This window comes from Eumetopias jubatus, unplaced genomic scaffold (genome assembly GCF_037043125.1).
Source record: "Eumetopias jubatus isolate StellerSeaLion01/CBP00866 unplaced genomic scaffold, mEumJub1_p1.0 scaffold_9, whole genome shotgun sequence".
NCBI lineage: Eukaryota > Metazoa > Chordata > Mammalia > Carnivora > Otariidae > Eumetopias > Eumetopias jubatus.
In genome coordinates, this window is record NW_028274815.1 from 134,761,225 (window position 1) to 134,777,065 (window position 15,841).

At 42.4% G+C, this 15,841-nt stretch overlaps 1 protein-coding gene across 3 annotated transcripts; it reads left to right on the top strand.

The window, feature by feature from the left end:
* Positions 1–6: 6 nt before the first annotated feature.
* Positions 7–10,612, top strand: CSTF1 (cleavage stimulation factor subunit 1). 3 transcript variants are annotated; one of them, XM_028089139.2, is made up of 6 exons: positions 7–173; positions 2,749–2,949; positions 4,543–4,820; positions 4,965–5,162; positions 6,002–6,392; positions 9,793–10,612. In XM_028089139.2, exons 2-6 carry the CDS (start codon positions 2,781–2,783, stop codon positions 10,050–10,052), a joined length of 1,296 nt encoding a protein of 431 aa, XP_027944940.1. In that variant the 5' UTR covers positions 7–173; positions 2,749–2,780; the 3' UTR covers positions 10,053–10,612. The 3 variants fall into 3 exon arrangements, with proteins under 3 accessions (XP_027944940.1, XP_027944939.1, XP_027944938.1); XM_028089138.2 differs by having other exon boundaries at positions 7–132; XM_028089137.1 differs by lacking the exon at positions 7–173 and adding an exon at positions 270–348.
* The last annotated feature ends 5,229 nt before the right edge of the window (positions 10,613–15,841 follow it).

The window sequence follows — 15,841 nt, forward strand, 5'->3', positions numbered from 1 at the left end:
AGGCCCCGGAAGTGGTGGAGCTAACCGCCCGCCAGACTTTGGCCGATCTAGCGCCCGCGGTGCTCTCCGGGATCCGACATTTGTCGGCGAGACAGCATTTCCTTGGTGCCAATCAACGTTGTCGCGCAAGAGGTAAAGTCGGAGGAGGTTAACAAACCACTCCCAACGCGCCAGTAAGTAAGATGGCGAGAAGGGCAGGAGAGGGTGGGGCCGATCGATAGCGCAGCGCTCGGCGCTTCGCCCTTTGCGCGTGCGCAGTGAACGTGCGCTCAGAGCGATCGATCGGACAGAATTCGCGCCTCCATTTTTCTGGGAGAAAGCGGGAGATCAAGAGAGCCGGACGAGCGGGTACTGGGGGCCTGGGATGCCGGGAGAGCGGCTGGTGCGGTCCGCTGGGGTCTTTACGGAACCACAGGAAAGATGAGCGAGGCGGGAAGGCCCGATAGTGAGTGGGGTGGCATGCGCCCTGAGTTGCTAGGCTGGGCCTGCACACCCTCTTCTCTTCCTCGAAGGCCTCGCTCCCACCCTCACTCCATCCTTAGTTCGCTTCTACCGCGGGATGGTAGCGGAGCTTCGTGAAGGGGGCGTGTGTGTTCTCTCCCTGGTCCCCCTTCCAGTTTCGGGTGCAGACAGTTCCTAGGGCTTGTTCTTCCCGTCCTGGGGCTCGGCCTTCTCACCTGCATATTAGGGGTGGTAATTAGGCACTTACTAGCCCAGCGAGCGAACGTTCTGAGACTTGAGAAGCGGGCCTCGTCCTTTCTTTTCTTTCTTAATCTTTGTATACCCCGCGATGCTCCTGGCATGGGTGCGCAGTCCTGGCGGCCACTTGACGAGTTACTCAGCCACATTTTATTTTCAGTTTCCTAACCTCTTTATGCCGGTTTCATCATCTCTCTTGTGGCCTACTGTTGTATGCACAAGCATAGATTTATATACAGTTGCTTCTACGTGTGCTTAAATACTTTGATTTCATTCAGTGAGCTAACGCTTGTAAAGTGCTTAGCACGATGGCTGGCAAGTGCTTAATAAGTGGTAGCTGCTGCTGTTATTAACACCCATCAGTGCAGCACAGTAAAGACTGGAGCTCTGAGGTCAGATAGCTTGGGTAAGGATCCAGGCTCTGTCATTGACAAGCTTTTTGATCCTGGGTAAGTTAACCTCTCTGCACCGCAGGTTGCCTCTAAAATAGGATTAGATGAGTATTAAATGAGGTAATGCATATAAGTTGCTTACACTGTGTTATATACTACACTTATGTCTAATAAATTTTAGCTAATTTATTACTGAATTTTTTTAAGAATTTTATTTGAGAGCAAGAGAGGGAGCACAAGCAGAGGGAGAAGCAGGCTCCCCAATGAGCGGGGAGCCCTGTGCGGGGCTCAGTCCCAGGATCCCGGGATCATGACCTGAGCTGAAGGCAAACGCTTCATGGACTGAGCCACCCAGGCGCCCCTGTCATTAAATTTTTAAGGAGCACTACAGATAGTCATCAGGGACAACACAGTCCTTGAGTTAAACCATCTGTATTTTGTCCTGGTTTCTCCAGGCACTGGTCATGGCTCCTTGGACAAGTTATTTTCCCTTCTCATCTGTAAACAAGATTACAGGGCCTCCCTTACAGGATGGTGTTGAGGACTAAGTAAGAAAAAACATGCTGAACACTCAGTAACTGTTGGCTGTTCTTACGATCAGTAGGTTAAGTTATTCTCCAGGGGGAGTTAGAAAACATGGTTCCCCACTCCTTTGCTGTAAGACACCCCCTTCCAGAATCTTTCCCTATAAAGTACAGCAATCCAGGCAGTACTGGTGTTACTGCTCACTCCTCTCCTTTCTGGTATTCCGCTCTCTCCCCTGTGCTCTTTCAATTTCTTGTCTGCCTGTGACTTCTGTTCCTTATTACTGGCCCCAGATTGCTGTGGCCTTCTGATCGCTGTCCAGATAAACATACACATACAAACATTGATTTTTGGAAGTCAAATTATCCACTCATGTCCACCAATTGGACTTATTTTTTTGCATAGACCAGAAACCATCATCTACCATTTACTTTCTAAGAGAGAACTTAAGCACTTGTGAACCAATCTAAGGGCACAATCCTTTAGATTTTTACCCTTTTTTTTCACGTTTTTATCGTTGTTTTGGCCATATCCTACTTGCCAGTATTTTATTAAGCATCTTTGAATCTTTCCAAAGCATTGTGGCTTTTGTGCCCTTGTGTTTTTATTTACTAGCTAAATAAATTATGTAATTTAGCAAATTTAGTTATCTTAAAATGTGTTTTAAGAATGAACATAGCTGACATCAGTAAACATACAGCTCAGCTGGTGGAAACAGTAGTGTCTAGACATTCAACAATAGCAGCTGTCTTACCTATTGCAAATACCAGTCAGTGTCTTATAACAAAAGAAGCAAGATTCTGGGATAGCAATAGAGAATAAAAATGGCAGGCAGGTAGTTTGACAGAGAAGAAAATCTGATGGAAAGTTCTGTAAATATTCGCTAATACGATTTGAATAATTTCTGTGTGCCACTGTGCTCAATGCTCTGCAAGCACCATCTTATTTAACCTTTGCTGACTTGCTTAACAGCTGAGGAACATGATCTCAAGAGGAAGGAGGTTGATGACCAAAGGTGATGCAACTAGTAGAGCTGGGATTTATGCCCCGCAAGGCTGACCGGATGGCTTTGTTACTTCTGTGACTCACTAGTGCCTCTGCCCTTCACCATCCCTGTTTTCTCATCTTGCAGCTGGCAAGGAAATTGTCTTCCTCTTCTCCACGATGTACAGAACCAAAGTGGGCTTGAAGGACCGCCAGCAGCTCTACAAGCTGATCATTAGCCAGCTCCTCTACGATGGCTACATCAGCATTGCTAATGGCCTCATTAATGAAATCAAGCCTCAGTCTGTCTGTGCACCCTCGGAGCAGCTCCTGCATCTCATCAAACTAGGTAGCTTTGAACGCAGATTCATTGATTCCATGACAAGGTTCCAGAGGTTTTCATAATCAGAATTTTTCAAGATTATTTTTGTTTAGTTTTAGTGCCTCGTATGTGTCAAGTACAGTGCTCGATACTGAAAGAGTAAGCAAACCCCAGATTATGAAGATTTTGAGCTGGTTCTAGCCTCAGGCTCTGTTTAAGAATTATCTGAAGCGTTCTTTCGTTGTATTATTGACTTCAGACTTCAGCTCAAATGGTATTTCAGAGTCCTCTTCACCTTTTCTAAAATTACCCACTGTCTTCCCCATACCTCCCCAGATACTCTAAAACAACAGTCCCATTTCCTTCATAACAGAATCACTATCTGAAATTTTCTTCATTGTTTCAGGTTGTTTCCCATATAGTCTGTACCTCCCCAGAAAAGACAGCAAGTTCAATAAAGATCAGGATCTTGTTTTGTTCAACAGTATATCCTGTGCTTGCCTGGGTTGTAGAAAGCACTCAGTAAAATACAGAATTAGCAACATGTTTATACCCTTTGCCTTAGCAGTGCCAATTTTGAGAATTTGTGTTCAAATTTGAGGAAATAAAATTAATACAACTGAAATACCCAACAATAAGGAATTAGTTGTGAACGTTCTTGTATCCATCACATTGGGTCCAACAACCTGTTGTAGATAAACATTACACTGGCCAGATGTTTATTTTGTTTGAGTAAAGAATAAGTTACAAAATATCATATAGTGTGGTTCTATTTTTGTTTTAAGAATTGTAACAACTGTGCATGGAGAAAGGTCCAGAAGAATCATGCCACCATGTTAACAGTAATTATCTCTGGGTGATCTAATAGAAGGTCATTTTTATTTTTGTGTTCATCTGTATTCCTAATTTTTCTTATACTAATAAACATACTGCTTATATGAAATGTGAAGTTATTTTTAAATTTAAAATGCATTTTCTTGAGAAACTTCCATTTATTTAAATATCAACATTCTTTCAATATGTTTCACTAGTGTTAATGCTAACAATGTATCTGACTTAATGAGCCTCAAGGCTGCTACTAACAGATCTCAGCACTAAAAATATTAAAATCCAGAATGGGAAAAAATGGACAGCTTAACTATAGGACTGCTTTTTTTACATTTCTGTAGTTGTAATTAAAGTAGAAAATTTTGGAGGCAAAAATCGGGGAAGCTGATGTAACCTATTGGAGCCTAACCTTCTATAATCCATATTGCCTATAGTGTTGTCACCGTGCATACACCCAGGTTGATATACATAATTTTGTGAAGCGCTAGGTGTCATGCAGCTCCAAGAAAGAGTAAATTGACATTGGATCCAGAATTTTGTTTTGGCTTTTTAAAATAACACTTTCTCGTGCACTTAATTTTTTTTTATAAAGACTTTCCTTATTTATTAGAGAGAGAGCAGGAGCAGGGGCAGGGGCAGAGGGAGAGGGAAAAGTAGGCTCACTGCATAGCACAGAGCCCAACGCAGGGCTCGACCCCAGGACTCTAGGACCATGATCCAAGCTGAAGGCAGACACTTAACTGACTGAACCACCCAGGCACCCCTCATGCACTTAATTTTTATTCCTTTCAGGAATGGAAAATGATGATACTGCAGTTCAGTATGCAATTGGTCGTTCAGATACAGTTGCCCCGGGCACAGGAATTGACCTGGAGTTTGATGCAGACGTCCAAACTATGTCCCCAGAGGCTTCAGAGTACGAAACATGCTATGTCACATCCCATAAAGGACCATGTCGCGTAGCCACCTACAGTAGAGATGGGCAGTTAATAGCTACTGGATCTGCTGATGCTTCCATAAAGATACTTGACACAGAAAGAATGTTGGCCAAAAGTGCCATGCCAATAGAGGTAAAATCCCAGTAACATATGTACTATTTGCCTGTTCGTTGGGAGAATGAGAGACCAGTTTAGACCGGACCTAACTTAGCATAGTTGGGTATTTTGAGGCAGACAGATTTTAGATTTTGAGCATCTGTTTTCTCATTGGTCTAGGTCATGATGAATGAGACCGCACAACAGAACATGGAAAACCACCCAGTGATTCGAACGCTTTACGACCACGTGGATGAAGTCACGTGTCTCGCTTTCCACCCGACAGAACAGATCCTTGCCTCTGGTTCAAGGGATTATACTCTTAAATTATTTGACTATTCCAAACCATCTGCAAAAAGAGCCTTCAAATACATTCAGGTTAGGAATGTCTGGAAAGGAGCTTTACATTTTTTTCTTAAAAACAAAGAGCTATTATTGTATGACTATTCTCTTTTTTAAAGTAGTCTCAGTGATCATCGAATAAAACAGGAGGACACAGCAAGGACACATGCCGCAGGTGGCTCGGGAATCCAATTTGCATGGACACGTGGTCCACGTGCTGCCCTCTGCCCACCTCCTCTGGCCAGTCAGGACTTCTGGCCAGTTTATGCAACAAGGGTTCAGAATCTGTAACACGTTTTAAAGGTTGCAGAACCCTGTTTAAAGACAAAACAAATCAACTTCGCTGAAATGTAACTTAATGGGAATCAAAAAATTATTCAGTTGAAACAATCACAGGTTTCCTGGAAAAGTGACATTTGGTACCGCATTTTGAATTTGCAGTTCAGAAATACTAATGCTTTTGGTGGTGGCTTCTACCTTTTAGTAATTTAACTTAGTTTTTTACTCAATATTTGGAGACCTAGGACAAACTGAAGAAGCTGTTCACGTGTACAAGTTGTGTTTATCCCTGCTCATTCGTGTGCATGTGTCCCAGCCTGATAATGGTCCATTCTGAGTTCACCCGCTGTTCGTTTGCAAATAACGAAGCTTGCTTCTGTGGTTTTTGGAATAAATAATCTCACCAGTAAATAGTTTTTGAAATCTCTGTTCAAATGATACTTTCTCGTATTCTAGAAAGTTCATTGTTCCTTCTTATACCTGTGTAACGTCTGACCATTGTGTATTCTTTCCATCAACCAAATATTTCCCACATTTCCTCTGGATTTAATTGTTCACTAGTTAGTCACTTAATGTTAATGTCTCTGTCCTAACAGGAAGCTGAAATGCTACGCTCCATCTCTTTTCATCCTTCCGGAGACTTTATACTTGTTGGGACTCAGCATCCTACTCTTCGGCTTTATGATATCAATACATTTCAGTGTTTTGTCTCTTGCAATCCTCAAGATCAACACACCGATGCTATATGCTCCGTGAATTACAATCCTAGTGCCAATATGTATGTAACTGGTAGCAAGGATGGCTGCATCAAGTTATGGGATGGTGTTTCAAATCGATGCATCACAACTTTTGAGAAAGCCCATGATGGTGCTGAAGTTTGTTCTGCCATTTTCTCCAAAAATTCTAAATACATTCTCTCCAGTGGAAAAGACTCTGTAGCTAAACTTTGGGAGATATCAACAGGACGAACACTGGTCAGATACACAGGTATGCGAAAAATTGCTATTAACATTTTTTCTGTAGCATTTTTTTTTTAAGACCTTATTTATTTATTTAATAGGGAGAGAGGGAACACAAGCAGGGGGAGTGGGGGTGGGAGAAGCAAGCTTCCTGTGGAGCAGGGAGCCTGATGCAGGGCTCGATCCCAGGACCCTGGGATCATGACCTGAGCCGAAGGCAGACGCTTAACGACTGAGCCACCCAGGCGCCCCTTTTCTGTAGCATTTTATGGTTTCCAGAGGTCTTAAATCCTCATGAGAGCCACACAATAGATGTATGCGTTGAGCAAGGCAGATGTGATCCCTCTTTTAGATAAGAAACCAAGGCTTAGACGTTAAGTAGTTTAGCCAAGTCTGCAGTTCGTAAGAAGCAGAGCTGGAAATAGAACCATAGTTTCATAACCTTGTTCTTCTCCATATGTTACAACTTCAACAAGATCTGATTCCATGCAAGTAACATCTGAGGTTCTGGTGGTCCATTTGTAGACCAGTGGTCTGCCTTTTTCCCTCAAACATAAGAGCAGTCCAGAGAAAAGCCTGAGTTAGTGGATCTCAGTAAATCTGTGCATTAGGGAAAGAAGGCTGAGAGGGAAGATCTTGGCCTATTCCTAAGAGTGCAGGTAGCCCTAATAGTTACTTGCCAGTGAGTGTTGGTAAAATATTGTGTCTCATTCCCTGTTCCTCGGAGCTGAAAAGGCTGTTGTTTGGTAGAAGACCTCCAGGAAACTTCAGCCAGTTTCCTCTGTTGTGAGATGTTTGTGTCATACACTAAAATCACCAGGACCAGAACTCTATAAGAAAACAACGCATTGTAAGGGCTGGGCAGCGGTGGTTACTAGTTAGCCTTTTAGGGAAGAAAATTGAAGAGGTGGAGACTGAGACATCTGAACCACTAGGGTGCAGCATAACCCCCTCAGATTGATCTGGTAACCAGAGTTCGCTTCCTGCCATCCGTCGGCCTTCTGACATACACAGTACAATTAACTAGCAAGTCTTGGGAAGAGTCATTTTTATCATAATTCTTGGTGACTTTGTTGAAAAACTTTTGTATGGAGCTCTTTTGAAGAATTTCTTTAATTCTTACTGTTCAAGGACTGTGTGCTTGTTGAAAAAAGAAGATACAAAAGCGATCAAAGTAAAAGTGGGAAAGCCTCCTCCATCTTCAGAAGTAACAACCATCATCTGAGTGTGATGTATCAGGAAGGGTACACGCTAGATTCTCACAAGATTTATTATGTTTGTTTTGTCTTGTGAATATTGGGATGTTTCATGCTTATATGTGGCTGATTGGTTTGTTTTGGTGGAGAATTGGGATTTAATTTTAAAATGAGATTATACTAAATTTATATACAAATTCCCTCATTTTCTAATTCACAGGTTAAGACTCCATGTCAGCATGCTTAGTTCTGTGTTTCCAGCTTCAATGTTCAGTTAGAATTCAAAGGATTCTTAAAATAATGAAAGATAAGGAAAGACTAACAAGCATTAGAAATTTCAGTGTTAAAAATTAATTCAAAACACTAAAAATTAAAATGCTGAATTAGGGAAACAATAGGCATAGCATGTGAAGTGGACACATATCAGTGGTCAGTGAGCTCAAGGAGGGCGAGGTGACCTGCGGTACTGTAAACCTAAGAAATGAAAATGGAAGGATCTTACTGTACTCATCAAATGGTGGGAATTTAAAAGATTGCTAGTATCTTGTATTGATCAACATTTTAGGAAATTAAATATCTTATTGTTAGGAGTGTCAACTGGTAAAGTATTTCTAAAGGGCATGTTGGTGTCCTGTATCAAAATTTTCAGCATTGGACCCACCAAGTGCACTCTTAGAAATTCAAGATTTTTTTTTTTTGGCAGAGAGAGAGACAGCGAGAGAGGGAACACAGGCAGGAGGAGTGGGAGAGGGAGAAGCAGGCTTCCCACTGAGCAGGGAGCCCGATGCAAGGCCCAATCCCAGGACCCTGGGATCCTGACCCGAGCCGAAGGCAGACGCTGAACGACTAAGCCACCCGGGTGCCCTGCATTCTTAGAAATTCAGTCTAAAAAGACTCCTTGTCAAGCATGCACGGGCACACACAGAAAGATGTCCATCCCAACATTATCTAGAGGAGGGGAAAGGGAGAGATAACAGAAATGTCCACCAGAAAGTTTTGAGTAAATTGTTGTTCAGCATCCTTTTCACAATATGCAGCCTTTAAAAGTAAATACTCGGGGCGCCTGGGTGGCTCAGCCGTTAAGCGTCTGCCTTCGGCTCAGGTCATGATCTCAGGGTCCTGGGATCGAGCCCCGCATCGGGCTCCCTGCTCCGCGGGAAGCCTGCTTCTCCCCTCTCCCACTCCCCCTGCTTGTGTTCCCTCTCTCACTGTGTCTCTCTCTGTCAAATAAATAAAAATTCTAAAAAATAAAAAAAAAATAAAAATAAATAAAAGTAAATACTCACCCTGCAAAGCTGTATATGTGTTATACTTCATGCTGATCCTTGCAACCACCTTGTGGGTAGGTGCTGTAATTATCCTCCACAGAACAGAAGAGAAATTGAAGGTGTAACAGGGCTATGTAATTTGTCCGTGTTCACATCGCTAATAATTATTGAATCCAGATCTGACACTAACACTTGTATTTTTATCCATTAAACTATATTCCATCTTTATAGACTGTTGAATAAAAGCACATGATGTATGCTCTGCTTTACAAATGATGGACAACATACAGAGATTGAGAAAGGATATTCATCAAAATATTGACTCTGGGTGTAAAACTGTCAGGCAGTTTTTATTTTTTATGCTTCATACAGTATTTTAAACATAAAATCTGTATTTTCATGGTCCTAAAAAAGCCTAAAGCTTCCTTTTGGAGAGCAGATGTTCATTCATCCCAGTAATTCTGTTCTAGGAATTTAATCCTGAGGAAATAATGTGTTCGGTGCAAAGAAGTGGTCACAGTGTTATTTGCAGTCAGATACAAACTAAATGCTTAGCAGGAAAAGAATTAGCTAGTAATAGTGCTTCCTAACAGTGGTGTATTTTGCAGTCAGTAAAAAACATGGAAGAATGAATGTACCCAACAAAAAGTTGATTTAAACTATTACAGAAAAGACATATAATATAGCACCAATTTTGTATTTTTTTAAAGATGTTTTTATGCCTAAAAGTACATCAGAGCGTTCACAGTTAGTTGCCTGAGGTGATGAGCCAGGGGTGATTTTCTTCTGCATATTTTCATGGAGTGTTCCAAATTGCACAATAAATGTGTATTCCTTCCATTTTAAAATGCTGTTTTGCCATTGACGGGATAATTAACCAAAGTACAGCAGTCTGAGGATGGCAAATGTAAATGTGGACAGCTAGCCCTGGCACTCAGACCCTTACCCTCTCTTCTCTTTGCAGGCGCCGGCTTGAGCGGGCGGCAGGTGCACCGGACGCAGGCCGTGTTCAACCACACCGAGGACTACGTACTGCTGCCGGACGAGAGGACCATCAGCCTCTGCTGCTGGGACTCTCGCACAGCCGAGCGCCGGAACCTGCTCTCCCTGGGCCACAACAACATCGTGCGCTGCATCGTGCATTCGCCCACCAACCCTGGCTTCATGACGTGCAGCGATGACTTCCGAGCACGGTTTTGGTACCGGAGATCAACCACGGACTAGCCCCCCTCCAGGATATGGGGTTCTTTTCTTGAGGACTGTGCCCCTCCTGCCCCTGCGTCCCATCACCAGCTCCAGCTCCGGTAGCAAGTCACTGCACCACCTGGCAGTCGTGCTGCCGCCTCTCCATCCTTCTTGGATTTGTACAAAAGAACCTTTTTTTACCTTGATGTAGAATCATGGTGGGAAAAGTTGGAAACGCAGATCTGTGCAGTGGTTCTGCATTCACTGATTATTACAGTGTGATTTTCATCGGTTTTGTAAATACAGGACTTGCCATTTCTCTTGAATCTCTTGATCATTTGAAGAAGGATAGAGTATTAAAGTGCTTTCTAGATCTCAAGTGGATCTGTCCTGAGGAATTTTCATTTGGTGGTTTTGTCAACTTCTGTGCCTGTTCTACAACCTCTTTATATATCTCCTTGCAGAATACATTTGGGCAGATAAGTAGGCATACAGCTCTGAGAATCAAGAGTGTTGTGCCATATTAAAACCATTTTAGAGAATCCCATCAGTTCTATCCTAAAATGACATCATTCTGAAAATAAAGCTCGGATCTCCAACCTTAGTGTTACACCTTTTTCACTTCCATAAAATTAGCGGCCAGTTTTTCCTGAAGATTTGTAGGACACAGTATGTTTCGTCATAGGTCCCACCTTCTCCTTTCATTGCCTGCAATGCTTATCTTCAGTAAACACTTCTCGTAAGATTATTACCAGTTGATGGAAAACCTAACTGAAGATCCATCCAATCTATCTAATCAAAATTAGGTGACCCCGCTGCTGCTCTCCGGTGTTGCTTGTTTCACAGATGATTACTATCGATCAACTTTGTTCTTGGGTAATTTTAAATCTCATTTTTCAGTTCTCTTCAGCATGAATCGTCACTACTCATCATGGATGCACACCGCAGCTATGTTCTTGGAAGATTTTTGCAGTTAACCAACTGATAGGGGTTTTCTTTTTCTCAAAACTTTTTAGAAAGTGACACTATTTTGGGCGCCTGGGTGGCTCAGATGGTTAAGCGTCTGCCTTCGGCTCAGGTCATGATCCTGGGGTCCTGGGATCGAGTCCCGCATCAGGCTCCCTGCTCCTTGGGAGCCTGCTTCTCCCTCTGCCTCTCTCTCTCTCTCTCTCTGTCTCTCATGAATAAATAAATAAAATCTTTAAAAAAAAAAAGAAAGTGACACTATTTCTCTGGATTCAGCTCAAGCTAGGTCAGGGAACCCTGACCTCCCCTCTGACAGATAGACTTTGGTTTATATTTATCCCCAAATACAAGTACCTCATGATCTGGGTAGGAGTACCTAGAAATAGAATCTAGGGTCATTTGATAAAAATATTAAATAGATTAAAGTTAAAGTAAGTGTTTTATAGGAACTTTAAAATCTTCTGAGGTTTACTGCATAAAAATTCTGCATTCGTCATCCTCAAGGTGCATTTCAACTCTTTGGTCTATGAAACCATTTTAGGCATGCTTAACGTGTTAAATCAGAGTTTCAGTTCAGATTTCCAAAGAGCTATATTTTTTGGTCTATAGTGAGTTTGGATTTATTTTTATTTTGTGTCCTGATTCTCCAGCACTTGAACTTGGCTATCTGTGGCTGCTGCTTTTGTAAGATTAGAAGAAACCTACTGAATAGGAACAAGAATAACCAGTTCCGTAAAAAATTACCAACCAAAACTCCTCACTTCTTTTTCTGCTGTTTCTTTTGCTTTCAGCCCTATGAAACTACCACAGAGATTGAACATTTCTGCGTCCCTCTGCTCCACCACATGCAGTAGAGTGACCCCGTCGCATTCCCCAATTTAAGTTCCACTGGGTCTTTTTAACTGTTCATGAATTTAAATAATGATGCCTACTTTTTCCAGTTTCTGGAATAGTCTCACCAGTGGATCTGTAGTTTCAGGACTCCTACTTACAAGATCAAGATACTTTTGTGTGTTTCCAAAACAGACTTTTTTTTCTTTTAAAAATCACATTAAGGGACACCTGAGTGGATCAGTGGGTTAAGTGTCTGCCTTCAGCTCAGGTCATGATCCCAGGGTCCTGGGATCCAGCCCCGTGTCCGGCTCCCTGCTCCGCGGGGAGTTTGCTTCTATCCTCTCCTCCCCACTCCTGCTCTCTCTCCCTGTCTCTGTTGCTATCTCTGTCTCAAATAAACAAATAAAATCGTTAAAAAAATAAAAATCACATTAATATTTTGAACTGGTATAAATGCCAGGATTATTACATGGGCTTGACATCAGCATGTCATTAACTGTACCACGGAACACCCTGGCTTTCAAACAGTGAATAATAAGTCAGGATAAAAACTTATACCTTCTATGCTATTTTTTAAAGATATGTGATTTCTAAAATAAACTTTTTGTATATAATGATAATTTAAAGCTAGTTCTTTTTTTTTGGACCTTGCTTTGAATGTTTCCATATTTGAACATGTGCTCTCAAGCAGCAATTATGACTTTGGTACTTTTCATACTGTTTCTTTAGTATTTCATTCTAGAAGTCAGATTTTTATAGCCAAATCGCCTTTAGCTATGTACCTTATCCTAAAACTAAAGTATAATTCCATTTCTTTTGATGAGTCAGAGAAACCAACCTTTTACCTTAGACTTTGGTTTCCCTTAGGAAGGGCGATGTTGTGGGATGGGGGAGGCGTCTCAGCTCTGTTACTGACTTGTTTAGTAGTAAAGCAAGCCACTTCTCTGCAGGGCCACAGCTTCTTTATCTGTGATTAAAGAGCTTAATCAAAATCATCTCCAACATGCACTCAATCAGTAAGGCACTTTTTTTTTTTTAACACCGCATGCTAGAAACAGATTTGGGGGAGGGGGAGACTTCTGTTTTTGAATATACAGTGGACCAGGTACTCTGAGAGCCCTTTCATTACACACCTGTATAGAATTTATTTTTATTTTTAATCTCTAAACAGCTGAGTTAGCAAGAAACCCTCAGGGAATTTTTGAGAGGCAAAACAACCAGAAATCACAAATCCAGACAATCAGGAGCTCGGGGGCAGCCAGTTGCACCGAGGACATTTGTCAATCCCCTGGAGCCTAAATGATTTCTGAGCTCTGACCTCACATGGTGGGAGCTTTGGTCCAGACCTAGGAAGAAAGCCCAGAACCCAGAAAGTGCCCCATTCCCTGAAAGGGTGAACTTGACAAAAACTCCGCCTCCCGGAGAGAGGATAGCTGCCTGACCGGGTGCTGGCTCAGGTTTGGGGGGAGGGTCTTCTCTGACAATCCCATCTACAAGCTATTAGTCCACATAAGGTGGGAACAAACCACTTTCACTAGCTCTGCGGCTTGGAGAAAAGCGAGCCGAGAATCTAAAGCAAGTCTAAGAGTGTCTGACAGAAGCCAGCACAAATGAAGGAAGAACGCATCTTTACCCCCAGCTCTGAGAACCGTGGGGTCATAATCTAGTATGTAAGGAAACTGACCCTGTGGCGAGAAGCACTAGAAACTACACAGGATAGTCAGACTTGAAGACTTGGAATTAATCAGATGCACGAGATGTGAGTGCATAGAATATGAAGAGCTGAAACAGGACCGATGACCAAGAGACTTAAAAAAGTGACAAAGGGGATTTGAACAACAAAAACCTTTTAGAAAATAGTCGACATTTTTTAAAAGATTTTTTTTAATTTATTTATTTGACGGAGGGAGAAACAGACTCCCCGCTGTGCAGAGAGCTGGACACGGGGCTCCATCCCAGGACCCTGAGATCATGACCTGAGCTGAAAGCAGACGCTTAACCAACAGAGCCACCCAGGCGCCCCAATGGTTGACACTTCTATCACTTTCATTCCTTAGGTTTCTGGCCTTTTTCTGGAGCTTTTCTGCTTGGCCTTCCGACTCCCTTTGTGGGCGTTCTAGTCTGTGAAGCCTCTTTCCCACTCAGTTTTTGGCCAATTTACTCTTCACAGCCTGGTCGCTCACCTGACAGCAACCCCTTGCCTGTGCCGCCATGTTCCACCCTGGGGTTTTCTCGAGCTTCTCTTAACACTCAGCCCCTCTCCTCCAGCTCTTGGCCTACTTGATGCCCACAGCATTTCTTTTGCATCCTGTTTCTCAAGTCTTGCTTCCTTTTCCCTCTCCACCTTGGCATCAAAATTTAGGCTATTAAACAGTGTCATCACTGACAATTAGAATCCCGGTCCTCCCTGTTTTATCCATGCATTAGGGAATTTAGGTGAATTTGTTGACAATTTATGAAATTCTGCTTTCACCTAAAGAGCTCCATTTGAGTTATCTTCTTGAGGTTAAAAGCTGCCAGATTACTAGATGATTTTAAAGCCATGCAGTCTGACATATCCTGCTAAGCCTTTAATGCTCTGGATGTTCTTCACCTGGTGTCCAGCTTCACTTTAAAAACTCAGGCATTGAGTGACCAGCCTTCGAAGACCACCCCTCAAGGAGCTTGAGAGCTCAAAGTCCACATGAAAACAGTATAAAACATCCCAAAAAACATTTCCATCTACAAAAGCAGTCTACCTTCCTGTGCATTTATTAGGAGCTATAGAAGTGAAGTGGTCGGATACTCCAGGCTGTGAAGAGAAAATTCATCCAAAATACTGTTCTCGGGAGCGTTTGTCAAGAGAAGAGGGGAAAATGTTTATAGCAGCACTGTCCACAATAGCCAAACTGTGGAAAGAGCCAAGATGTCCATCGACAGATGAATGGATAAGAAGATGTGGTATATATACACAATGGAATATTATGCAGCCATCAAAAGGAAAGAGATCTTGCCATTTGCAACGACGTGGATGGAACTGGAGGGTGTTATGCTGAGTGAAATAAGTCAATCAGAGAAAGACATGTATCATATGACCTCACTGATATGAGGAATTCTTAATCTCAGGAAACAAACTGAGGGTTGCTGGAGTGGTGGGGGGTGGGAGGGATGGGGTGGCTGGGTGATAGACATTGGGGAGGGTATGTGCTACGGTGAGCGCTGTGAATTGTGCAAGACTGTTGAATCACAGATCTGTACTTCTGAAACAAATAATGCAATATATGTTAAGAAAAAAAGAAGAAGAAGAAGATAGCAGGAGGGGAAGAATGAAGGGGAGTAAGTCGGAGGGGGAGGCGAACCATGAGAGACGATGGACTCTGAAAAACAACCTGAGGGTTCTAGAGGGGAGGGGGGAGGGGGGATGGGTTAGCCTGGTGATGGGTATTAAAGAGGGCACGTTCTGCGTGGAGCACATTGTTTGTTATGCACAAACAATGAATCATGGAACACTACATCAAAAACTAAAGATGTAATGTATGGTGATTAACATAACAATAAAAAATTATTGAAAAAAAAGAGAAGGGGGAAATTACCTTATTAGAGTCTCAGAGTTGGTTCCCTTGAACTCTAGCTGTTTCAACCTTCAGTCAGCAGGATATTACTAAAGCCACCCAATTTCCAGGAATAGCAAACTCTTGCAATATTTGTGCACGGAAGGACACATTTGCCTAAAGAAGTAAATACAAATGGATTGCAGCAAAATGTCTAAGGGCTTTCATTCAGAAAAATGACAGGGCCAAATAGCAGACTGAGAAGCAAGCCCGGCATTCACAAAATATGACACTAAGTATCCATGTAAGAGTGAGTCTGTTTTCTTTTGGGACCAAATCTATGACTTTTGTGTCTTCATTCTGTTTTTTAAATTTAGGTTGTTTCTCCTAAAGAAGTGAATAAATAAGAACACATGCAAATTACAGCATTCTAACCCGTATCTGGAACTCCAGGGTCGGCCCTTCAGTATTGGGAGGAATCACTGTCAGAGGAGTTTG

Coding starts and splice junctions, on each gene's coding strand:
- CSTF1 (XM_028089139.2), top strand. CDS start 2,781: ATGTACAGAACCAAAGTGGGCTTGAAGGACCGCCAGCAGCTCTACAAG. Junction 2,950..4,542: donor CCTGCATCTCATCAAACTAG/GTAGCTTTGAAC, acceptor TATTCCTTTCAG/GAATGGAAAATGATGATACT. Junction 4,821..4,964: donor AAAGTGCCATGCCAATAGAG/GTAAAATCCCAG, acceptor TCATTGGTCTAG/GTCATGATGAATGAGACCGC.